The sequence below is a fragment of the Castor canadensis genome, chromosome 18 (genome assembly GCF_047511655.1).
Source record: "Castor canadensis chromosome 18, mCasCan1.hap1v2, whole genome shotgun sequence".
Classification (NCBI taxonomy): Eukaryota; Metazoa; Chordata; class Mammalia; order Rodentia; family Castoridae; genus Castor; species Castor canadensis.
The window spans coordinates 32,931,358-32,958,015 of NC_133403.1; the positions used below are offsets into that span (position 1 = coordinate 32,931,358).

The 26,658-nt window shown below is 43.1% G+C and overlaps 1 protein-coding gene across 1 annotated transcript in view; it reads right to left on the reverse strand.

Moving 5' to 3' along the window:
• The window catches only part of Ccdc60 (coiled-coil domain containing 60), a 172,434-nt gene that overhangs the window by 81,068 nt on the left and 64,708 nt on the right, over positions 1-26,658 (reverse strand). The window contains exon 2 of the mRNA XM_020179033.2: positions 13,379-13,458. Coding sequence (XP_020034622.2) covers positions 13,379-13,458 — 80 coding nt within the window. The remainder of the gene's footprint in view (positions 1-13,378; positions 13,459-26,658) is intronic.

Genomic DNA, 26,658 nt, shown 5'->3' on the forward strand with positions numbered 1-26,658 from the left:
TATAGTCTTAAAAAAGAATCCTTATCTTCTTTTTAGTTCTTAAATTATTCACAGATAAAATATATAATGTTTCAAAATAGCACGTAAATAAAGCCAATTTATTGGTAGTCGCTGATCTGAGTAATGGGTACACGGAGGAACGTTCATTGTATTATTATGTGCTTTTATAGGGATTTCAATGTTTTATGCTAAAATGTTTAAAAATGAAGTAATGAATATGCATTCATTGAAATTATGGAGGATGTCCATAATCTTTTGCTAAATAAAAAGTTACTAAGTAAAAGATGCAAGAATTTTTTGTAAAAAAAATATACATGTCTACATGTAGGGGTAGAAAATTATTGAATGGGTGCAATAGTTTAGTTTTTCCAGAATGTATTATTTGTATATTTCAGAAAGTTCTTTACAATATTGGGCTTGGGAAATGGGCAGTGTCTATCGATGTCGATCGTGTGCGATTGGTGAGGTAACAATCCCGCCTCTAGGTGAAGTCCTGGTAGAAGTGCATACATATGTTCAGCAAACAAGTCTAAGAATATCCACAGCAGCTCTAGTCATGCCCATCAGTACCAAGCAGGTAAGTTTGCTATGTTCACACGATGACTACTACATAGAAACAGAGGCAGAGGGAACCCCAAAGAAGCAGGATAGCATGGGTAAGTGTCAGAATCATAATACAGAGCGAAAGAAGCCAGATGCAACAGGAGTGCCAACTGCACGGTTCCATTTCTATAAAACTCTAAACAGGAGAAACAAACTTAAGCGTCAGAAGTCAGGGCTGTGATTTTTCTTTGGGGCATCAGTGACTGGAAGAAGGCACGAGGACGTTTTCAGGGAGGCTCTGGTGATATTTCTCTTCTTGTTGTCGGTGGGAGTGAAATTGCTATGTTCATTTTATGAAAATTTATTGGGTTGCCTGTTGCTTTGGTCCTGTGGTGAGGCAGCACATCATGTCATCCCTGCCATATGGTGGAGGCGGCAAAGAGAGAATGTGAAGGGGCCAAAGTCCCCACAAGACTTTGTGAGCATGCCCACGATGACCTAACTTCCTGCATGTAGACCCCACCTTCTAAAGGTTCCACCAACTTCCAATGTTACCATGGGCTGGGGATCAAGCATTTTGGCCTTTGGGGATATTTAAGATCCAAACAGCCTCCACTTAGGAACAGCCTGATATTTTTTCCTTCCATCATCTTTGCTCCAGCTGACTCTAAAACATGAACCTTCAAGGTCCAAAATCCAACAGATCTAATGCTGAGCTCTGCCTGTAGCTCCACAACTGTCAGCAGGGAGAATTCATGAATCCATGATCACATCGTGGAATAATTACAACCACCCAGGGAAGGTGAGTGATGTCACACATACAGCTGCCAATTGTCCGACACTATTCTAAGTGGTTTGCAGGTAGTCACTCAGTTAACCCTCACAATGGCCCTGGGAAAGGGAGAAAGTATGTTTGCCATCCCACGTTGGGGAGCAGGGAAATTAAGTAGTTTATAAGTGGTGAAGCTGGATTTTGAACTTGAGCAATGTGGCTTAAAGCTCCCACAGGGCTATCAAAGATAGGCCAGGCCTTTGCTTGCTATACTGAGCCTGGCTCCTTTGTGACTCAGCCCAGCCACCTGGTCTGTTCAGGGTTGCCTAAGGTCCTATCCTGTCCTGCCTCTCTCCTCAGCCTGATTTCTAGAAAATGCTAAATGAATTCTGAAGCATTAACAAATATTTACTAAGCACAAGGATGTTTCACACATGAAGTAAGACATAGGCAATACGTTAGTCAGCAAAACATACGGATCCTGGTCTTCCAGAACCTTTAGCCTATAGGAGATGGACATTCTTCAAATAGCTAAACAAAACTGCAAAACTCCATGCATTAAGGGAGCAGTGGAATGTGGAACAAAGGCCTTGGAGTGCACACAATACCCAGCTGTGCTACTGACATGATCTGTAATCTCAGATAAGGTGATTCCTCTCTCCCATCTTGGCCTCATCTTGGTTTTGTCATTTGGGACATGAAAGCCTTACACTGGAGCATCAGTTACCAAAGTGGCTTCCATTGAAAATAATGTCATTGTTACGAATGAAGATCAAAATTGCCATTGTCAAATAACTTTTTTTTAAACAATCTTTTGCTCTTTGTTTCTCAAACTTTTATTTCTTGACATACTCCAGTAGATGCTGGGGTGTGCCACCCAGATTCCTCTTTCCAGAGGGAACCTCTGTTTTCCTAGTTGCTGTTGACTGTTGAGGACTCATAGCTGAGTTATTCTAGCCCAGCAATCCCGTCAAATACAGAGAGCTGCCCCAATAAATGGTAAGCCTCTTCTTGGGGAAAGCTTTCATCCCATAACCAGTTCCTGCAAGGGTACAAAGATCTGATCCTCTTGCCTCAAATTGGGCCTCAAATGTGTGAAGGGCCATCCAAGCTCAGAGCAGCCCATGGAATACACTGGAAGCATCATCATGATCACTTCTCCTTCTGCCCAATCCTGCTTCCCATACTTGCTTACAGGTGTTGCTCCCAAGAGCACTTCCCAATGAATAACCTAGATGCATGTCTCCATTGTGGAGTTTGCTCCTTGGGGAGGCTGACCTACAATAGTTGGTGCAAGATCAATCCTCAGAAACAGATTCTAAAAGGGGATTTGGGGGCTAGACTAGCTACCATCCAACTAGCAACCAGAGTCTGACCCAGTACTGTGCTGAGCCCATTGGCACTTGCTCGTGAGAGCCAATTGTACACATCTCTTTCCAGCTCCATCACTGAGCATCACTGGGACGTATCACTGTGCTATCACATTGGTAGTTTGGAATTGGCCACAGTGAGAATATTTACACCAGAGAAATTAGCCTCCCCTATAAATCAAGATTTACTTTTCCCTATTGAAGAACCAGATAGTGAACAATGAGCAACATCAAGGTCCTCCTTTGAGTAGTAGGAGGAGCGGGGATAGTCCCAGACATGCTGTAGCAGTGGTAAATCTTTCCCCAGTGGTAAAATGAGATGGGATGCCTGGGGGGAGTAAATGCTCTGGCAGGTGCAATAGCTCAGGCTTGTGTTTTGCAGAGACCAAGCTGAAGTGGAGAGGACAGTACATTGAGCCACTAGTCATTGTCGGCAAGTATCTCTAGGAAAGGAATCAATGTGAATCCTGGAAGATCTGGTCTCAAGGCGGGCATCTTATTTTACAAAGCAGGCAAATGCCAGAAGCAAAAGCAGTGGTTGGAACTAGATATGGTGTTGCATTGTCTGAATCCCCCTCCTAGACTGAAGTATCCAATCCTCTATCTACAGAGACCGTTGCCCACGGAGGGCTCATGGCTGAGTCCCTCTCTAGGAACTATATGGGAACAGTGGTGGACCTCCTTGGGCTAATCTGGGACATTCTTAGTTTCAGAGCTCCTCTTGCGATTAGACAAAGCCTTTTTATGGATGTATCACAGTCCAACTTCTCCTTTTGTGCTACACCCCATTCCCAGCTACCTGTGTGCAAATCTCCATCTTAGACCACGTTTCTCTGAAAACCTATCCTGAACCATATATAAAACATCAATGGACATATGCCCAGATTTTTATTTAGTGTTTTCCTTACCTGGGAGGGTCATTCGAGGTTCCTAGTCTGCCATACAGATGGATATGGAAGTCCCTGGTTTAATAATTAGAGAAATTCTGGACTTCATGCATTTAAGTAAATTCCTTTACCATGGGACTTTACAGAGCTTTAAAATATTACTGTGAACTTGGAATCCCTGAGATGGTGATGCATTTCACCTCATTTCTCAAACGTATGCAACTACAGAACCCGTTTCTTCACAGTGCATTTTGTAGGATGGGTGCCTTACTCTATATACACTGGGAAACTTCGGGCAAGATGACCTGTTTTCCTTGAGCTAAGATCCAAAGCATCTCTTCAAGTCATGAGCTTCCTCTGGTCATACTGAGGGGACAAAGATGAACATTACTGCAGTGATATTGGAGACGATAGAAGATAATAATTATTGCTTACTGTCAGTATTTTATATCCTAACATTTTCTTGCTGACCATAGCTGATCTGGAATCTCCCATTGGTACATTGATAAAGGAGAGGTATGAATTAACTATAATCTGACCTTATCTCCTTTTTGCCCAGTTTTGGACAATCTTTCTCTCTCTCTCTCTCTCTCTCTCTCTCTCTCTCTCTCTCTCTCTCACACACACACACACACACACACACACACACACACACACACACAGACAAGCTTAATCAGTAGGATAAATTCATTTTTCCTAAAAAATTTTATAGGCAGTGCAGGGGCCTGAATTAACTCATGTTTCCCTAGGAAGGAGGATGATATATTTGTCCTCTATAGAGTGACCACCTTCAATGGTCAGGAGCATGTGTTTGCCTGGTCTGGGACCATTGAAACCCGAGAGTGGAAGATGTTGCACTGAAGTCCTGCAGCAAATCAGAGATGGGTGGGACTGTGGGCTTAGGCTACTTGGCTTCGTCCCTGCTTCCAGAGCATGGTGGGAGCTAAGAGGAAGAACCAAAGTAGAACAGGGGGTTTTATGCTTTCTGATCCATTTTGTCCTCCTATAAACAACAACAAAAACAACAAAAACATGAAGGAAAACATTGATCCCAAGAAGAGATACTGAAAGGTTCAGAGAGGTGAATGATGAGCCAAAGTTCACTCAACTGGTAAGAGGCAGCACTTGGTCTTTGTCCCCAAAGCTCATGCTCTTTGTTGACATCCATGACTATTTTCAGATAATCTTAGGACAGCCAGGATAAAAACAATTAAGGTTAACTTTTATTGATCTATTCCTACATTCCTCACAAATATCTGCTCTCATAAATCCCAACAACAGTGTGGAATAGAGCCTGTTATCCCTCTGTCCTCTTCTCTTGGTAAGCAAACTGGATCCTAGAGAATTGGATTGATTTGTTGATGGCCACACAGTTAAGTAACTGGTAGAGCTGAGATTTGAACCCACAGCTGACTCCAAAGCTAGTAGATTTCCAACTATAGTATGTGAGCCTTTGAAGCCTGGATATAAAACAGAGCACATTACTACTTGTCAACTGGGAAAGAATTTCAGAAATCTAAGTTTTATACAAACCTTTATGCAACAAAAGTTTGAAGGGTTCAAGATGTTTCAATGCTTAGATTTGGAGACATGGATCCTCTAGTCAAGTTTGGCTTCTTTTTATTGTGGACTGCTCTGAGACAGTCCTAGCAACAAGCAAAGGAATAAAACAGATATTTACCCTTGGTGGAGATGGCATAAGCAAAGCAGAGAAGAAAACTTTCCCTAGAACAGTGGTTAACTAGAGGTGTCAGAGACACACAAAGACATCAGAAACGCAGAAGAAACGGGTAGAGCCTCTGGGTTGCATCCAAGATGATAAAAATGCAATTAACGTGAGCCAGATTCCTCTAGCCCATAGCAGCATTCTACTGATTGGGAGTGTGGCTGTGTTTATCAATTCTGGGCTAAGGACATAGGCCAAGTGTTTGTCTTTACGCAACATACAGGGACTCATTAATGGACACTTGCTGGCTGCAGGGTGTGGGGGAGATGTGACATGAGTCTTCTTTCAAGGTACAATTCAGAAGCTTTAACCATGCCTGCATTCGAGGCATTTACCAGTAGATAAATCTGTGATCTTAAACAATTCTGGGGCTTTGAGACAAGGTCTCAAGTCTAGCTGTCAGAAGAAGCAATCAAAGTTGGACTTATAAATGATTTTCTGGGCTACAGGCTATAGATGTGAGAGTCCTAGGCATTGAATGAGGAGATGCAGATGCTATCATAAGCAGTCAGTAAATGTCTAAGGTCGATGATAATTTTTCTAGCTGTTTAAATTTACTGATTAAAATCCAGCCTTCTCCATAAAGGGATTTGGGTGAGATCTGTTCCTTCTGTTGGTCTCTTACATGCCAAACTCTAATTTAAGTTAATACAATGCCATTATAGGTACCAAAGTTTTCTTTTAAGTCTTCTAATTTGGAGCTGATGAATAAATAAAATTCTATGTCACGTTTCTGATCTATAGTGGTAGCTGCCTAGAGTGCTAGGCTGAGAGTGAATGCTGCAATCCATTAGTGATATCTGCCATGGGCAAAGGAGAGAAGAGTGGGGGTGCATGTGTCACATATCTGTTACCATGATTTATACAGATGACCTTTTGATACTTGCTCATGTCTCAAAAGCCAGTTCGCAATTAGTTACGTGATGTGTTAGATTGAAAAAATGGCACCGAATCTCCACCCTTTTGCATTGTGACTTTGAAAAATGATTCGGTTCTACTACCTGTAATCTGGGCTGGATTTGTGGCTTGCTTTGGTCCCAAGAATATGGCAGAAGTGATATTCTGCCAGTTCCAAACAAAAAGCTCAAGAGTCCAGCCTCAACCCCCCCACCCCCCCAGTCCCACCCTTCTGTTCTTTCTGAGGACTTTACCACCATAAGAGCAAGCCATATCCCTGTGCAACCTGTTTGAGAATGAGAGACTGTGTTGCTCTAGTCAAAACCATCCTAGACCTACCAATGGCCAGCTGATCTCCAAACATGTGAGAGAAGCTAATCAAGATCAATAAAGCCACTTGTTCAACTGTGAGCTAACACTACAGATGCACAAGGGAGCCTGGTGGAAACCAGAGGTACCCAGTTGAACCAGAGACCTAGAATCACTGATAGATTGTAGTGGTTAATTTTGATTGTCAACTCATTGAATTGAAAAGTACCTAGAAGATGAGTAAGGCACACTTCTGAGTATGTCTTTGAGGGTGTTTTCAAAGAGGATTATCTAAGGGGTTAAGAGCTGCCTTGAATGGAGGTGACACTATCCCATAGGCTGGGGGCCTGGCTTGAATAAGATGGGGAAGGGGAAGGAGAAAGTGATAGCGCAGGCTTTCTTCTCTCTGCTTCCTGGCTGCCATGAGGTGACCAGCTTCCTCTACTGCACTTTTCTGCTACCATGATGCTCTGCCTCACCCCAGGCTCAAAGCAATGGGGCTAAGGAACCATGGACTAAAACTCCTGAAACTGTGAGCCCAAATAAGTCTTTCCTCCTTTTTAATTATTCTTTCAGGTAGTTTTGTCTCAGTGATGGGAAACTGTCTAACACATAATTACTTATTATTTTAAGTCTCCGAGTTCCTGGGGTGGCTTGTTATGCAGTAGAAGCTGGCAGATGTAATGACTTATAGTAAAGCTTTGAAGTTCTCTGTGTCTCAGATTTCTCCTTGGAGACGTGAATCAACACAATGCTTTCTGCCTGTTTCTAGGAAGGTTGTGAGATGTTATGCAATACAAATTTCAGGATATGTGTATTAAGTGACTACCAGATTCCAAGCACTGAGCTAAAACCTTGGAACTCACAGGAGGGGCTGACTGTTGAAGGGTAACACTGATAGCATCTCCTTCTAGCCACAGGCCAGTCACCAATAAGTTGGAGTGGTCAGCAGACTCACCTGAAAGTCTTAAAGCAATGGACCTGCTGTCTCATCTTCTCATTGATTATCTATCTATCTATCTATCTGTCTATTTATCTATCTATCATCTATCATTATCTATCCCATCTCCCTTCCACTACTAAGTTAATACCCAGGCATTCCTCTTTATTTTTCTAGAGGTGAACAAGAAAATCCATCTATTCCATAAATACACACTTGCTCAGGATCATGACAGTGGACATGACACAGACCACACTGTGAGAGCTCTTACATCCTAGTGAGGGAGACAGAGATGGAAACAGGTCACCATGGCACTTAGCATGTGGATTATGCCTTTTCCCTTGGCTCCCACATCCAGTCTGTTTTCTGGCCCAGTGGTTTTACCTTCAAAGAAATCTTTAGTCCATCCTATTCTCCCAGGTTCACTGCAATTTCCCTGATTAAGTCAGTGTCATCTCCCCCTACAGCCTTCCAGATAATCGCTATGCAGTGGATGGAATGTCATTTTAAAAGTCAGATCATCTCCTTTTCTGGCTCAGAACTGCCAGTGGTTTCTCACTGCACTCAGACTGAAGCCCAAATGTTTCATCACAGCCTGCAATGGTTGGTGAGAAGCAGGCCTTGCCCAAGACTCAGCTTTATCTCTTGCCTCTCACATCTTTCCTCACCCTGCACCAACCATACAGGTTTTGGTTTTGTTCCTCCAACATTTCCAGCTTGTTTTGACTTTGAGACCCATTCAACTGTTTTTTTTTTTTTTTTTTTAAATACCCAACCTCTCTTCCCCTATATCTTTATGTGGATGGTTCTCTCACCATTCAGGTATCAGGTTCAGAGTCCTCTTTATAAACCACTCCTCCCTGGCCATTATAACTAAAGTAGCAGCTTCCTCTCTGTCACCAAAGGTAAGTATCATTTTGTTTATATCCCTCTCAATTTTGCTCCATGCTCACTTGCTTTTGTCTTTACCCTATTATAGTTGAAATAAATTATCAAACTCATATTCACTGAGGACAAGAGTTTTGTGTATTTTGTTCACTGCTGCCTTTCATACACAGCAATGCATTGTATACACTTGGTGAGACTACATTCAATAAACATTTGTTGAAAAAAATGAATGAGCACAGAGGCCCAAGGAGACACTAAGCATGTATTAGTCATTTTTCTGTCACTATAATGAAATACCCAAAGGCATTAACTTATAAAGAGTAAAGATATATTTTGGCTCACAGTTTTGGAAGTTCCAGCCACTGGTTGACTGGCCCCATTCTTTGGGCCTGTGGTGAGGCAGCATACCATGGTGGGAGTACATGGCAGAACAAAACCACTCACACGTGAACCAGGAAGCAAAGGAGCCAGGAAAACAAAGAGACTAGAGTCCCCAAGATCCCCTTTGAGGGCACATCCCCTCCGATGACCTAAGTACCTCCCACCCAGCCCCACCTCCTAAGAGTTCCACCATCTTCCAATAGTGCCATCCTGGGGAACAAGCCCTTAACATATGGCCCAAACCACAGCAGAGAAGAATGCCTAACTCAGCACACACAAAAATAGCTTCTTCTTTTGCTAAAAATTCCACCTCAGTTATGTCTAATTGCCTTTCTTCCGCTCGCTACCAAATGCAGCTGGAAAGAAGAGTCTCAGATCTCCTAAACACGTGCAGAATTTGTACCCTGCTGGGGCCTGCTGTGTGTGTGTGTAATTCATCACTTCACTTGCAATTGCCTGTGCCCAACTAAACTTTGCCTTGGGTAGATCATGGCTTCAGGTTCAACATTTCAGCTATTTAGGTTGCAGAGAGGTTTATATTCCATGCCACATTTGCAATAATAAGTGCTGATGGTTTTGGAGGAACAAGAACTGGGAACAAGAGTGGACCAAGAACTAGGCTGATACAAAGGCCCCAGTGGACAACTTCCTCTCGCAGAAATTCAGCGACTTTAAAGGTGCATTGCATGCTGCTTAGCTCCACCAAACATCTGGTGGAACCGGCAAGGAGAAAGCAGTTAAGAGTTTTATTCTTTTTAGCATCATGTTAAATTGGCCATGAAACCAGGGATGGTGTAATTGAATTATGAGAGGGCTGGAATATTAAATAAAAATCCAGGAGACAGTCAGGGTGTTTGGCTCAAGGTGGGTGAGACTCTAATAGGAGGTGAAATGGATTTAAAAAAACAAAAAACAAAAAAGTCAGTGGAAAAGGCAGCATCTTCCTTGCTAATAATTTGCCTCATTTAACGCTGGGAGATGGGCCCACTAGCTGGGGAGAAAGTGTTGCACCTCTTGTACATCAACTTTCTCTGGCAAACAGGACCTTTTCGTCTGAAGTGTGTGCACTGATTTTTTTGTGTGTGTGTGTGTGGCAGTACTGGGGTTGTTAGGCAGGTGCTCTACCACTTGAGCCACACCCCAGATCTTTTTGCTCTGGCGGTTTTCGAGATAGGGTCACGCTTTATGCCCGGGGCAGCACAAACTGCAATCCTTCTACTTTCGTGTTTCCCCTGTAGCTGGTATGACAGACATATCACCATGGTCAGCTATTGGTTGAACTGGGGACTCTCATGAACTTTTTGCCTGGGCTGGCCTGGAACCACAGTCCTCCGGATCTCTGCCTCCAGAGTAGCTAGGATGACAGGTGTGAGCCACCGGGCCTGGCTGGACTTTCTGATTCTTTAATTATCTTTGGGATCCAGGCTTGTGGCCAAGTAGAACGTTCAATTGATTCTTGGTTTCTTGCTTGTGGCTTTTCTTTTTGGCCTTTCCCACATTTCTCCTTCATGTCTAGCAGCTGGGTAGGCTAAGCCCGTCCATCCAATGAGGATGTTAATTCTAGCTTCCAGAACCATGGTAAATGTGCCTGGCAGGAGTGGTGGACTCTGCTTGCCATCTGAAGGGTGCCAGAAAAGCCATTGTCTGCGTCACCTTTGGACCAAGCCTCCCCAGTCTCCTGGGCTTAGTGGGAACTTAAACTTTTGCCCTTTTCTGGGTTTGTCTCTAGTGGTATGCTGGAGAGTGTTTAACAACCAGCCCTGGCAAAGGTGGGGGTGGGGAGGGAGAAAGCCCTGATTTGCAGTGTTTGCTGATTTTCATGGCATAAATATTCCCCCCACGGGTGATTTTGAGCTTCAGTGTGACATCAGTGTCCCCAGAAAGCATTTGCTGCAATTTCCACCACACAGACACTGACCATCAATAATCTCGAGATTCCAGATAAGAGCAACATGCCAAAGGCATCAGGAAAGGGTGTTTCCAGTATTTATTGTCTGCATTTTAATATAATTTATGTAACTACAATATATTATTTAATTCTTAGTCATAGCTGTGTTCAAGAAGTGACTCACGAATTTCCTGAAACATCAACGACGGCCTCTGGGCACAAGCCAACTGGCTGTCTCTTGTCATTCTCCTTTGGGGGTTGCCAACCAGAGTTACCTTTGTCTAGCATGTTGGGTTTACGTAGACGTAGCACCTTGTCATGTATGAAGTTATCAGCTGATGGTATGCAGATGTGGATGCCTTCACCTCTCAGCCTCTGGAGATTCTGGCATGGCTTTGAGCAGGGGCCGTGGGTTGGCATCATTTACTTCAAGATAATAATATTTAGCTGTTAAGAATGGACGTGGTTATACTGACTGTGTACAGTCAGTGTCTGTTCTGATGGATGGGGCCAGGAGGAGCAGCTGATCCTGTATTTTGGACCTCACTTCAGATCCAACATCCCTGTGAAGCTTGGAACATCTTCTGATACCACTGTGGAACAGAGTACAGACCCTGGGAGGCTCTTCCTCAGCCACGCAGTCCTCCTTCTTTGCTTCCAGCTACAGCTGCTGCCCAGATAACTGTTGACCTCTCAACCTTACCCCTCTCTAGTCCCTGGAGTGCCATGGTTCCCAAGGCATTGGCTTCAAAAGCTCTTCCAACTTGGTTTCAGACATGGCAGAGATCAATACATCCACAACTAACATTTGAACCCATGTTCAAATGCCGTCTTTGAGCTTAACTCTGCGTGCTACTACCACATTGGGTCCCACTGGCCCTGTTGAGCTGGGGCCATTGTCTCCAAAATGATTTCAATGGTGACTGTTATATTATTAGACTGTTGGGGCCACCATAACAGAATGCCACAGACTAGCTTGTTTCAATGTAGAAATTGATTTTCTTATAGTTCTCGAGGCTGGAAGTTCAAGATCAGGGTGTCAACAGAGTTGGTATCTCTTCCTGGCTTGCAGATGGCCCCCTTCTTGCTAAGTCCTCACATGATCTGCTCTCTATATACGCATCCCTGATGTCGCCACCTCTTCTTATAAGGACACCAATCAAATTGGATTAGGGTCCTGCCCTTCTGACATCATTTAACCTCAATTACCTCTTTAATGGCCTTGTCTCCAAATAAAGCTACATTGGGAGTTAAGGCTTGAATATATGGTTTTTTTTTTTTTTTTGGTCAGGGAAAGGGGATACAATTCAGTCCAGAACAACTACTGCACACTGCCATATGGTTGGTCCAAACATACTCTAAGTATAAAATTCACCTTGGACTTTTCATTATTCATAGTTTTTCACCATTTTGCCCTTTTTCATCATGTACAGAAAATAGAGTATAAAGCATACATTAAGTACTTTTTTTACATTGATTACATGTTCATTGACAATATATTGTGCTAAATAAACTATGTTAGTAGAACTACTCTCACCTGTTTTTTCTTATCTTTTTAGTGTGGCTAATTAAAAACTTAAAATTACATCCATGGCATCTGCATATGGACAGTATCTGTCCAGAAACCCTCACAGTGGACAGAGGCTCTCTCTCACATCAGAGTGGACAGAGGCTCTCTCTCTCTCTCTCACATCAGAGTGGACAGAGGCTCTCTCTCACATCAGCGTGGACAGAGGCTCTCTCTCTCTCACATCAGAGTGGACAGAGGCTCCCTCTCACATCAGAGGAATACTGCCTTTTTAGAGCCCCTCTCCAGCACTCCCTCAATCCCTTTAACCCTTTTCTTCCTCCTGCCTCCCTTGCCTCCTCTTGGGCTCAGGTACCAGTTCTGTGGCGTTGTGCAGCTCAACAGAGACTGGGGGCTTGGAGACCACGATAGTGAAAGGAGGAAGTATCTCTCTGGCCCCTCTCTGTGGCTGGTTTGGAGTGGGAGATGTCTAAGCCACATGGATCTTCCCCATTGCCTATACTACCTCTTCCAGCATACCTCAAGTGTCTTTTGTGCTTAAAAACTCCCCAGCTTTCACTCTTGCAGTTGCTTTGCCAAAAGCCCCATTCTACTTTGGAACATGCCAGCTCCTAGGAAGGAGTTAAGGGGTGAGGAGAAAAAGATAACCATCTCACAGCACAGAGGTGAATAAAATATGATCCTGGACCTTAATTTGCTCACACCATCAGGGGGGCAAGGAATGGGGAGTGAGGCGAGGAAGGACAGTCAAGGCCATAGCGGGAGGGCATTTATATGCATCTTTTTTTCTCAGTTCTAACAATCTCATTTCATTCTCATTTTACAGTTAAGGGAAACAGAGATCCAGAGATCCAGGGAGGTGAAATAGCCCCTCCTGTGTCTCTAGCTGGCAGAGACAGTATTCAAAACCGAGTCTATCTGACTCTCTGCTATGATCATGTGGGCCTTGAGTAAAAAGGAGATATTTCTGGAGAGTGTGGAACACCCTTGAGTTGGATTCAGATCTAAGAAGGGAAGTGAAGGAAGTTCTAGGTAGGAGACTGGCTGAGCAAGGCTGTGAAGTAGGTCCAGTATAGAGACTCCCTGGAAAGTCCAACCAAGAAAGGGTTCCTGTCCTCTGCTCCATAAAGAGCTACCCTTGTATAAATCCTCTGCAGAATGCTTAGGGTTTTATTACCACCACCCCTCCGCTAGCTCCACTCACCCCTGTCATGTGGTCTATGGGTCATTCCTTATGGGGCTCACTCACCGACTTCGTGTAAGGTCTTTTTTGAGGTTAATTACTTCCTTGTCAATATACTTGATGCTCTTCAGTGTCTTCTCTGGAACCTAATACGAAGACAGGAAGTAAGAAAAAAAGAAGTGTCAGTTGTTCCAAATGGAGCCAAGTGACAAAGCCCTTGTGTTCACCTGAGATATCTGTGTTAGCTTTCCACCCCTACAACAAACACCTGAGATAATCAACTTGTAAAGAGCAAAGGTTAATTTTAGCTCATAGTTTTGAGGTTTCAGCCCATGATGGGTTGGCCCTGTTGCTTTGGGCCTGTGAAGTACCAAGTCATGGTGGGAGAACATGTGGCAGACAAAACCGTTCACCTCATGGCCAGGAAGCAAAAGAGAGAAAGAGGAAAGACGAAAGAACAGGCTCCCACAATCCACTTCAAAGGCACGCACCCTAGTGACCTAAGAATGTCCCACTAAGCTCCATCTCCTAAAGGTTCCGCCACCTCCTAATAGCGCCATCCTGGGACCAAGCCTTTAATACATGGGCCTTGGAGGGACATTCAAGATTCAAACCATAACAACACCCATCCTGGATTGAGGGTCCCAAGCTGCACAGTGTCCATCTCTATACCAACAAAGGCCATGTGGTTCAGTGGGCCTAACAAGGGTTTTGGAGACAGATGGACCTGAGCTTTGATCTTGATTCTGCCCAAAGACCAGTTGTGTAAACTTGGGCAAATTACTCATCCTCTCTGAGCCTCAGTTTCTTTGGTAGAATGGGGAAATACTTTCTACCCTGTTGTGAGGACAAAGTACATTTGGTAATCAATGGAAGTGATCTATTAGCATCACAAAGAAAAGCAAAGAATTAAATATCAAAATAGTAATGATGATTGCTGTCACTGGCAGTGATTTAAAGAGCTGATTCAGATCAGTGTTAAGATACCAATGTTCTTTCTGCCCCTACAGCAGGGTTTCAGGAGTGAATTATCCAGATAATTATTTATGAGTTTTTTCTGTCCCTTTCCTCTATTTGCCTTAACTAGACATAGGGTGTACATCACAAGTACATAACTTTATTAATCAGAGGTTGAGATCAGGCCAACATAAAGATGACAGTTTAACTATATTTTAACATAAAAGCCACTTTTCTCAGTTGCCAGTTTGGAGAAATACTAATGGGAGTATTATCTAGAATATCCTGTTCTGAAATTAATTACTGAACGTTTGGATTTAGTTTTAAATAAAAAGAAATATCAAGAAATCATGGGAAAATGGACACTCTCAGATAAAGCTGTCGGAGAACACTTCTGGTAACATTTTGGAAGGACCATTCATCAATGCATGCCCAATGCATCAGAAGTGAGCAGACCCTTGACTATAACACTCTCTGCCAAGCACCCTACAAGGACATATCTCAGAATGTGTACTGAGGTTTGTCAACCGAATTGTCCACCAGAATGCTGCTTGCAATGATAAACTCTTGGAAACCAGCTATACATCTTACAAGAGAAGACAGGGTAAATAATTATGGCGCATCTTAACAACCGAATTCTATGTACCAATTAAATATAGCAGTGACACAATGATGTAAGTACATTTATTGATATATAGAGATGCTTGAGTTCTTTGGGTGAGAAGACATGCTACAAAGTAATATTCATAGTTTATAGCATGATCCCTTTTTTGTTTTTTGAAAAACGATGTATGCAGAAATACACCTATCAAAGGCATGGATGGATATAGTCCCCCGATGGAGTGATTCCTCTGGGGATGGAATTCTGCAGATTTTACTTCTTTTTCTTAGCTGATGTGCATTTCCTGCAACTTTGCATTAAATATGAACAAGGTTCATAATGAACAAGGAGAAAAGACTTATAAAAATGGCAAAATGAAGTTTGGCAAAGGCTGATTTGTAGTGCAGTGAGAGGGTCAGTGTACACTAATGGAAGGCCCATGGGATATATGGGTAGAGGCAAAGCATGTGCCATAGTGAAAACTGGGCCCTGGCGCCTGTTGCTGTAGCAGGAGGAAAGTGAGGAGTGTGGTTGTACTGGACTCAAGTGACCTTCCAGGCAGGTGATGGGAGTTAGAGGGTTGAAGGACGAAGTGGAGAACAGAGAGAGACTGATTCTGGTCTGCTGATCTCCCCCACTTCCCTCCTGCATTAGCCAGTCCATTTCTCCATGCAAGACACCTTGAATTAAAGAGTGAAGAACCTATGGCAATTCCTCAGAGTATTCGTAACTGTAGCTACTCCTTGCCCACTCAAGAAAGTACAGATGGTCCCGAGCTTATGATAGCTCAAGATTTATTTGACTTTATAATGGTACCAAAATGCACCCATACTACCATTCTGGTTTTCACTTTCAGTACAATGTCTGATATATTACATGAATTACTCACCATTTCTTTTCATAAAAAATGATTTGTGTTAGAAGATTTTGCCCAACTGTGGATAAGTAACATAGGCTAGGCTGAGCTACAGTGATGGGCAGCCTAGATGTATTAAATGTACTTTTCATTTGTGATGTGTCAACTTACATTGAGTTCATTGGGATGTTGCCCATTGTAAGTTAAGAAGCATCTGTATTTGAATATAAAAAGTACCCAGGAGAGTCTTGAATAAGCTCACTGGATAGGAAACATTGAAATCATTTGTAGATTTCGGCTTCTTAGTTTTTAAAAGCAATGAATTACAAGAACACATCTTGCTCATTTCAATACACCAGTGTTTAATCCTTTTGCTGAAAGCTAACGGTAAACTCATCAGCTTTAATCTTGAGGGATGGGTGAAATGGGCAGAGAGGCTGAACTCCAAGGAGGAATGTGAGGATCTCAGTTTTACATAAAGGACCCTTGTTTTTCTGTATACCAAGCACCCTTTCCTCTTCCTCTTGATACCAGTTCCCTGCTTAGACTTTTTGTCTCTTCCCCACTGAGCACTTGCACGTTACAAGATACTGATGGTACCAGGGTCTTACTATATAGCCCAGGCTGACCTCAAACTTGTGATCCTCCTTCCTCAGTCTCTCAAGTGACAGGTGAGAACCACCATGCCTGGGTTCCAGAATCACTCTTTTTACAAACATTCACAATTTATGATAAGCCTCAAAAATACGGTCAAGCTCAACATAGGAACATTTAGGTCAATGAAGGACCAACCACACATAGGATGGTGCTAAAACATTGCTAGAGCGTAGTGATGCCATCGCGCCATGCATTGCTCCTGTGCAGTGATGAGTGCATGCAACACACCTACTGCACTGCTCCAAGGACTTGTGCACGAGTAGGGCATATTCAATTACGCACAGCACTTAATGCTTGATGACAAGCATCAAGTATTTACCACACTAGACTTGTTGTTATCATTTGGTCGTGTACTCTTTCTGTTCATAAAAATGCTCACTATAGAATAGTATTCTGTGTTGTGCTGGCAGCAGCCTTACGCGCCTCATATTCACCTGGTCTCTTGTTTGCATCATTTTCTCTTGTGCTCATTTAATCTGATGCGGTTTTGTTTATCATGGCCCTAAGAGCAACAGGCTATCATTTATCTGTATATCTATACACACAGACCATACAGCCTAGGTGCAGAGTAGGTTACAACATTTAGATTTGTGTACATGTATTTTATGTTGTTAAGCAGTGTATGACTATACATGTACCCCAGTAATGACCCACTTCCGGTCAAGGCAATAATGTAGAAAGGACAGATATCCACAAGGACCTCTGTCAAGCAGTGTGACCTAAATGGCCAGCAATAGCCATTCCAGACATATCTAGACAATCGCATATGAAGGATTTGAGTTTTATTGTTTCTACTTAATGTTACTGTACATATTTACCTATTGATGTGGAAAGGTGATAATGGAATATAATTTCAAATGAAAATGTAAGTTATAAAATATGAAGAAATTAGATCATGGAAGGCTTTAAGATTTATATTGATAAGAGCTACAGAAATTTCTATTGTTTCATACAAATGGTGTTTTAGAATTTTGATATATGACAAAGCATAGATGTCATGGTATAAGTTGGAAGTAAATGTAAGAAATAATTAACAGAAATTTTATCTCAGAGTGCTCGAATTGTAAGTAGTTTAACAATAACTTTTTATCTGGGTGATTCTTTTTCCTTATTTTTCTTCAATTTGCATATATCAGTTCTAACAAAATGATAGGTTTTTCATGTTTGTACAGCAGTTTTGAATAATTATTTCAGTGCAGGAAATTTATAAATGTTTAATGTTGATTTAAATTGAATTATCTGGGGTCTGGAATGATGTCAGTTAATGGTTTATTTTAATCCACTGGATCAGGCAGAGTCTGGACAGGAAATTGGGGCTCATGCCAGCTGGTTTGATACAGGAAATTTAATATTGGGGACATTCACAGAGGTGTTGGAAGATCTGAAAAACTGAGCAGGAACATCAAAGAAAGATAGAAATTAGCAAAAGAAGGAAGCCTTGGTCACCTGCAGGGCTAGGGGCATTAGGGGCAGGAGTGGCCTTCAGAAACCCTGGAATTGGGCCTCCTGGCATAGGTCAGAATCACAAGGAGTCAGAGTCTTGGTTGGAGGTGCAGCCAGAAGCTGAAGGAAGGATGGGGAGAAAGACCATGGCTTCTCTCTTCCTCCCACCCTCTGATTTCCTGCTGGTATCTCCTACTGAACTGAACCTACTTGGAAGCCCTTGGCCTGAGCCCCTGGGAAGCACACTTTGCAAGGATCATTACCTGTGGAGTTTGAGAAATGGAAGTGAGAGCCCAAAGCAAATGGTTATGGAGTTGTAGCTTAATCTTGGTTATAGGGTTACAGGAAGACTTACGAGGGCATGGCCCCAGCTCCCTTTTGGACTCTAAAGCTGACTCTTCCTTTAATTTAATCAAGATAAAGTCACCATCTTGCTAAGCCTGAGTCTTTCAGGGTTTTCCACAGCTGAGATACACAGCCAGAATTGGGTTAATTCTCTCTCCCAAAATCATTATGAAAAACCATTGTGTTAGTCGTCTTTCCACGCTGTAACAAATACCTGACAGAGTCAAGTTATAAATAGAAAAGTTTGGAGGTTTCAATCCATCCTTGGTTGTCCCTGTTGTCTCATAGCAGGAAAGTGAAGGAGTGAGGAAGAAAACAGAATCCCACGTTCAAGAGCATGCCCCCAATGTCCTAAAGACCTCCCATTTTTTAGGCCCCACCTCTTAAAGGTTCCACAAACTCCCAACAGCAGCAAGCTAGGGCCCACACTTTAACACATGGGAAACATTCCAGGTTCAAATTATAGCAACCATGTTTCTAGGGTACCCTTTTACAGCTCTCAGTTTCTTCCGCCAGACACCATTGTATGTTCCAGATCTTTCTGGGCCAACCTCCTCTTCCACCAAAGCTTAAGTGTCCAGGATCCCACTCTTTTAGGTCCTTATAGACCCTGCTGACACTAACTACTGTGTCTGTCTACCAGGTAACACATTTCCAAAACAACTCTACATTTAAGATTTTATTCTGGTTATGAAACTCACTAATGAAAATTGTAGAAAATCAGGAAAAGATTTTAAAAAGTTAGGAGAGAGTAAATACCAAGCATAACCCCACTACCATCTCTGTGGGTGTTCTTTTATACTCTGTCACTACTCCCAGCCTTGTTGGGGACAATTGACTTAGATTTTATGTCCTTGCTTCCATAAGATGAGCCATCCCCCTTCAGAGCCCTGAGTCCCTTGCTCTGCAGAGCTTGGGTGACTCCTCCATCCTTTGTTTCCTGGAAAACAAAGTCAGGTCTCTGCCCTGCCCACCTTCTGCCTTTCTCTGGCGGGTTAAACAAGTCTTTTAGAGCAAGACCTGGAGAAATGCTGCTACGTGATCCTGCATGAGGAACCAGGTTGAAAGCTGATAAATGTGGGAAGGTGGATGAGTGTGTGGATGCACAGAGGAGCCTGAGGTCCATTTATTATTTACGCCCTGGGGCTGCTTAAATAGTAATTTGGAAGCAATTTTGTTTAGCCTGAAGGCTGAGAAGTGGGGAAAGAGCTTTGTGGTTGGGAGAGCTCAGGTTTTAGTCCTGGCCTTATTGCTTAGGAGCTGAAAGGCCTTGGGCGAGTTACATTCACTCCCTGAGCCTCAGTTTCCCCATCTATGACACGGAGAAGTTGTGAAGAATGAAATAGGCAGGGGTGCGTAGGGTCATAGAAGAGCATATACACAAGGCCTTAGTTCACATACCAGTATCTAAATTTCAGTGATTTTTGTGGTGGTAATGGCCACTTCCCTTTGGGGGAGAAATGAGGTTTTATTTTATGATCATAAGGATATAGTAGGTGCCTGCTGACACAGGGATACCCTGAACTAATGACCTCCTCCACACACAAACTCTTCAAACTGAAATTGGATGTGTTCTACTGAGTTCTTTAAAGGATCTCTTTGTTGAAGGCAGAGGGCCTCCTCCAGAGTGTCTGGATTCAACTTCCCTTCTCCCACATCTTATTATGCACTCAGAGGAAAGAGAGGTGGGGTCTGGGGAGATGGGCAAGACCTCTGCTGAAAGCCTAGGGACAACTACATAACAAGAGCTCTCTGGGGGAGCCACGAGGGATGGGAAATGAGAAATGATTATTCCCTAGAAATAAAGATCCTGATATCTGACTCCTGGTGTGATCTGAATGAATGAAGAGACGAATGCAATGTAGTCTCATGGTTTAACCCCACAGGCCAATTATTCCTTGTAAAGAGAACAAGGTACCTCTATTATCATTAGGCCTGGTGACCAACTTGTTCAGGCCTCAGCTTAGCACCACCAGTGATAGGGCAAAGGTGCTGTGTGCCCTGGAAGTGATGCACTAGGGTATATGTAATTATTTTCCCCTGGTATGTGTTTCTGGATAACCCTTCCCTATTTGTCCCAGGGCAGACATTTTATGTACATTGCGTCATTTTTACTCACACCAATCCTAGGAGGTCTCCGTATTCCTATTTTGCCAAAAAGGGAAACCCAGGATTCCAGCCACTTGTAAGTGGCTGAGTTACTTATTCAAGGTCATGCGGCACTAAGCGGTGGAGCTCAGCACCCTTCTCTCCTTGTCACCCTGCCTCACCCTTGTCTAATCCAGGGGTCCTCAAACTTCGACCTGCTGCCGGCTTCTGTAAATTAAAGTTGTATGGGTCGCAGTCACCCCCTGTGTTTACTGCTGTCTGTGGATATTTTCCCGTTGTCACAGCAGACTTGAGTGGTGGCCTCAGAGTCTATATGAACCACAAGGGCTAACATTTACTACCTGGCCTGTTACAGAGTAAGCTTGCTGAACAACTGAGGGTCAAACAAAAATAAAATTTTAAAAAAGGAAAAACTTTGCTGACCTCTGAGCTAGTTCATCGAGTTCTGTTGACTTTACTCCTTAAGGATGCTCTCAGTTCTGCCCTTTCTCCACCCCCATAAGTGTCATCCCCATATTACTGCAAGCCCCACCACCCTCACCCGGACAGCATGGCTCCCCCCTCCACTCTTGTTCCTCTTGGCTATTGTCCAGACAGATGAAACTTGTAAAATGCATACCCAATCCCACTACTTCCTCGTTTTTTAGATCTTAAAAATGTCCCTTGTTGATGTTAAAGTTAAAAATTCTTCCCAACAACTACATAACTACGTGTGATACTACTCTTGCCTTCAGAACAATCTCTTACTGCTCACCTATCCTAATCTTTATGGTCCACCAGCCACACCAGCCTCCTTGCAGTGTCCTGTATGCTCCATGCTTCTTCCAACCACAGGATCTTTGCACCTGCTGTTCTCTAGAGAACAGCAGTTCTTTTCCTTTCAACTAGTTAGCTGCAACTCATCTTTTAGCTCTTTTCTGGTTTGCATTGTTTGGCCTTTCTAAACCTGGCAGACAGGTTTTACAATGCAGAACTCTGGAGAGAGAAACCATTCACACTTTAGTCTGAGTGCATGGAATCTCTCTTTGGGGTGAGGTGGTCAGTGGGAAGGGGAAGTGTCCAAGTCATCCAAACTGACATTATCAAGGCATTGCCACATGTCAGCATTATTTTATACAACCAATCTCATTTATTTCTCCCAAGAAGCTGATGAGACAGCTACTAATAAAATGATTTTACAGAAGGGGAAATGGAACTATATAGGAAGTTGTAAAGTCACATAGCTGACCCACTGTCAGAGCCAAGATTGGAACCTCGGTCTCCCTGTATTTACAATTTGAGTCCTCACCTGTTAATCCTCCTTGAAAATTCAAAGCCTTTTTATCCCTCAGGCTGGAGGGAAGTATGTCATTCCATTGTTTCTTTCTTAAATCCTCATCTGTTTTCTAAGGAGGGTAGTTGGCTTGCTGAGCAAGAAGAGGAGCACTGAGGAGAAATCCTGGAGAAGCCCAGAGAGAAGATGGAAGGCTCCAGTGATGTGTTGTGGAGGGTGAGGAGGGTGAAGCAGGGGGAATGGCATCCAAAAAAAAAACCAAAAAAACAAAAAAACAAACCCAGAGCTTTTAAGGGTTGATTTTATTGTTTCTCCCCATTTGGGGTGCAATGTAGCTGTCTTCATCTTTTTTTATGAACCCTTTAACATCCACATTGTGCACCAGCACTTTAGTGGTGGGAATTGTGCTTTGAAGGGCTTGATGTGGTGTGAGCCAGGTCCCAAGGAGGACCAGGGGGTGGAGAGGTAGACAGGTGACAGATGTAGGGGGAGAGGGGAGGGATGTGAATAGAGCCAGAATCCCAATCCATGGCCAGCTGCCGGTGAGACTCCATGAAAGGCATTTCCTTTATACATCATGGCTCCAACCTGGCACCTGCCTGGTCCTTATCCAAGAGATATGAGGAAAGTTAAGAGTCACTCTTGGTACACAGGACTTTGTGAACCAAACATGCCAAGAAAACCCTACTCTTCCTGTGTTTCTACCATGAGTATTTGTATGTTTACACACTGAAACATAAAGTATAAGTTGAAAGTATAACTTGAGTGAGATCACAAAAATGTTCCCAAATAAATTCATTAAGGCAGATTAAAGCTATCATTTTGATGGTGAGCAATGGTAGCGATGCAGTGCTGGAACAGTAGGTGGCGCTAGACGCCACCGCTTTCAATCAAGTCCTGGTTTCTTTGGCTCTTTCTCTGCCTTCCTCTGCTCTCACTTGATTGAAATGGAAATTGGCTGCCAGCGTCCAGGAGCCCTCATCAGCCCTGGGACTAAGCTGGCATGCCAGTGGCCAATGTGCTATCCACCTAGTTAAAAAAAATAATCAAATACATTAATCTCATAAGCTCTTTGGAAAGACTAGCTAGGAGGGACCCGTGGTCCAGCTGTCAGACATCAGGACCCAATGAGAATCTATATGGTGCTCTGGAGGCTCTCTTTCAAAGCTGGGGAGGAGCCTTGGGATATTACAACCAATCTATTTTGTGTTGTGAAACTTGCCAAGGATACTTCTGTTTAATGATCATAACAGTGCTTGAGTTCCATGTGTCTCAAAATGTACTATGCTCGAGAGGAAGGGCACAGGTTCCGACTTGAGTGCCAGCTTCATTCCACCCCTGAGTAGTCACCACTGTGACTACTCAGTCACAGTCCAATCTCACCAGGAGCACCCTGCAGTCCAATCTCATCAGAAGAGGTTTCTGTGATGGATTAGTGATATCTGCCATGGATGGAGATTGGAGTGTCAGTATCAATGACACACAATTGCCATTCCTAATCAGTCCCCAAAGTTGAGTGGTGTGGTTATATTATTGATGTTTGATAATTGAGAGACCCAAGGCCCAGGGAAGTTAAGGAACTTTCCTGAGGTCACCTAGCTAGTGAGAGGTCGAGTCAGAAGTTCAAGCAGTCTAGTTGCCTGTAGAGTTTCCTTGATTGCTTATCACACCACGGTTTACCTCCATTCTTGGAAATGCAATATTCTAGTAGTGATCCAAGAAAGCTTCCTTCCCCATTGTCAGCATCCTGGTGAGAAAAGCGTGGGCTGAGGGGTCAAGTACCCAGGAGGGTACCTCCTCTTCCTTGGAAGAGTAAGTTGACATTTTTGTGACAATCAAGCAGACTCCCTGCAGGTCCATGGGTTAAAAACTTTTAACCTCACTTTTCATGTGAGAGCTGAGTTTAAGCTGCTGGTGAAAGAGCCAGGAGCCAAGATGCAGAAGAGCTAGTTGGGGCTGGTTTGGGAACTTGCTCTTGGGATGAGCTTCAGTGTGACTTCAGGGCCACTGGGATGTGACTTCTATGATGCTCTCCAGGATGTCATTCAATGCTAATTTACGGGGACCACATTAGGAGGCTCAGTGGTGGTGAGAACAACTTTTTTTTTTTTTTGAGACAGTGTTTTGAACTTGTGATCCTTTTGCCTTTGCCTCGTGAGTGCCAGTATTACAGTCAAATCTTTAAAAATGCCTACTCAGAGTAGAAACTGGTTGTAGATTTAATGCTGAACAAGACGGCATCCTTCTCAGGAGGTTCAAGGTGTAGGCTGGAGAGAGAAGCTTCTGACACGCAGCATACTCACAGTGTGGTGGTGAAATGCAGGCACCAGACACAGCTCAGGGACTGGACGGCTAGCGACAAAAGTCATACCAAGTTGAACACAAGAAGTGAAGAATCTCTGACCTACTCCCACTCTCATTTCAGCCTCTCTCCTTTTCCCCTAAGCAGGCCATAGAAACTAGAATTTCTCTCTCCTGACATGGGTCATAGAAAATAAAACTTCTCCCCCAAAGCAAGCCGTAAAATCTAGAAAGGGCATTCTCTGACCGCCTTGAAGGTCTTTATGTGTCAGGTGTCATCTCCCATACCTGGGGAGAATAATGTCTTAGAGAGACACAGGAAAGTATCTGAACAACCAGGTCTTTCTGAAATTCCCCTCCCCTCCTCTTATTTCCATTGATCAATCATATTTTCTCCATAACTATCCACTACTTCCATCAGACTTAGCATAAAATACATGGTTTCCCTTAGGTCTTCATTTCTGAAGACTCCCATGTCACTTAAAACTTTGGTTAAATAAATTTATAATGTTTTTCTGTTAATCTGTGTTTTGTTGTAGGGGTGTGAACCATGACCTTTGCAATGGGTGAGGAAAAAGAATTACTTTTCTTCCTCTGCAGGTGTTTCAGATAGAGGGAACCACAGGAGCTTGGATGTGGAGTGTGATGGTGGGCAGTGGTGGAGGAGGGATCATGGAGGTTCTTCTGGTGTCCCCAAGCAGGAGAGAACATGCTGGAAGCTGTCATGAAGCCATGAGAGGTCAGTTCAGCAATATCAGCTTTGGGACTGAAGAGAAAGCATTGAGTTTCATTTCATTTTTTTCTTTGAATAGAGAGTATTTCCAAATGGCTTTAAAATATATCAAGGAGTATGTAGGTGGCACTTCCACCTTGTCATTGAGCCATCTCCCTCCCTAGAGTTGACTAGTATTACCAAGTTTTTGTGTATCCCACCAGAAAGATTTCTTGTTACACATACACACACACACAGCCACACACACACACACACACACACACAAACTCTTTCCAATCACAACTTTTCTATTTTCATATGAATACACAAGTGCCAGTATTGTTTGTATCCTGATTTCCCCCATATAATAAATATATCTTGGAGAGCATCAGCAATAAGAAGACTGAAGCAAGATGATGTCAGGAGTCTTTGGAGCTGGGTCATTGTCAAACCATGAGTAGGAGCTCAGAGAAGAGGGTGGAATTGGAGATTAAGGTATGAGGTGTTGATGAGGTGTTGAGTTATCAAGTGAGGGAGGTGAGTGGCGGCGGGTGGAGGGGTGGAGAGAGAAAGAGAGAGAGAGAGAGAGAGAGAGAGAGAGAGAGAGAGAGAGAGAGAGAGAGAGAGAAATATACTAAGATTAGAAGGACAAGGAATATTATAAGGAACCAAAAACTGTCAAAGAACAGAGCACCAAGAAGAAGATATCCAAAAGCCTTTACAAATAAAGTTTTATTCGAACACAAACACTGCATATTTATCTACATGAGGTCCTTTGTATTCCAAGAGTAGGGTTAATTGGAATAGTGACTGTGGCCTGCACAGGCCAAAAGGTTTACTGCCAGGCTGTCTGAAAAAATCTGCTGAGCCCTGGTTTGGAAGAATCCAGGACTTCTTTATGGATAAGTTTTTAGCCATACATTATTTTCAAGGACAAACAAAAAGGGCACTCCCAAATAAACAAGAGCAGTATTTCCAAGTCTCATCCCACCAAGATGTCAGTGGTGCCTGTGCCCTTTCTATAATTCTTCCATTCTCTCTCCTTTCTTGTCTGAAAAAATTAGATAGTTGAGAATCATATTATTTAGGACTGGAGAATTGCTGTTACCTGGCTCCCATGTGCGTGAAAAACAGTAGACATGAAGAACCTTTTATTTTTTAACCTATAGGCATAGAGAGCCTTTTACTTTTTAATTTTTTTTAAAGAAAATAGATATTGATGAAATCTCAGCCTTCTATGCTTATAAAATTTCAAATCATACATTTTTTTCCTTATTTCTCAATTATTTGTTGATGTTGAAAACTGGCTCATACTTTGTGACAATAATGACATCATTCATTAAGGGCTTACCACCGAGTGACTGGTACCATGCTTTCTCTTCCATACTACACCTTCAGCAGACACCCTAGCAACCTCCGAAAGTATTTCTTTTGGTGTCACAACTTGGTGGTGGGTACTCTAGTGCCCAGAGGGCAGTGCCACTGCTGAACACCTTGTCTTTTCCTCCCACAAAATTGTATCTGGTCTAAATTGTCCAGAATGCCAAGATTAAGCATCACTGTTGTAGAAGACAAGTGCCTTGCTTTTATTTCTCCTGGAGACCCCAGCACCTAGTTCATTGATAATTTGGGTTTTTCTTTTTCCCCTACATCCATTTACAATAGATAGTTTCCAAGATGGCCCCAGTAGACCTCCCTCTACTTCATGCCCTTGTCTAATCCCCTCCTTGGAAGGTGGACTGGACCCAGTTACTCCTTTCTAATGAGTAGACTGTGGCATGAGCGATTCAATGTCCTTTCTGAGTTTAGGCAGCAGAATGAATATGGCTTCTGTGTTGGGTATCTGCTTATGCTCTGGGGAGACAAAACTTCTAGGTCGTGAGCTTCCAATTGAAAGAGACTCATATGGCAGCAGACCCACTTCTATGAGTAACCAGCGAGCATCTCTTCCAACAGCCGTGTGAGTGAGTATGGAAGTGTCCTTTCCTGCAGTTGTGCCTTGAGGTAATAGTAGCCTTGGTGGCCATTGTAGTGGTGGCCTCGGGAGACACCTTGAGCCAGAGGCCCCCAGCTAAATTATGCCTGGATTCCT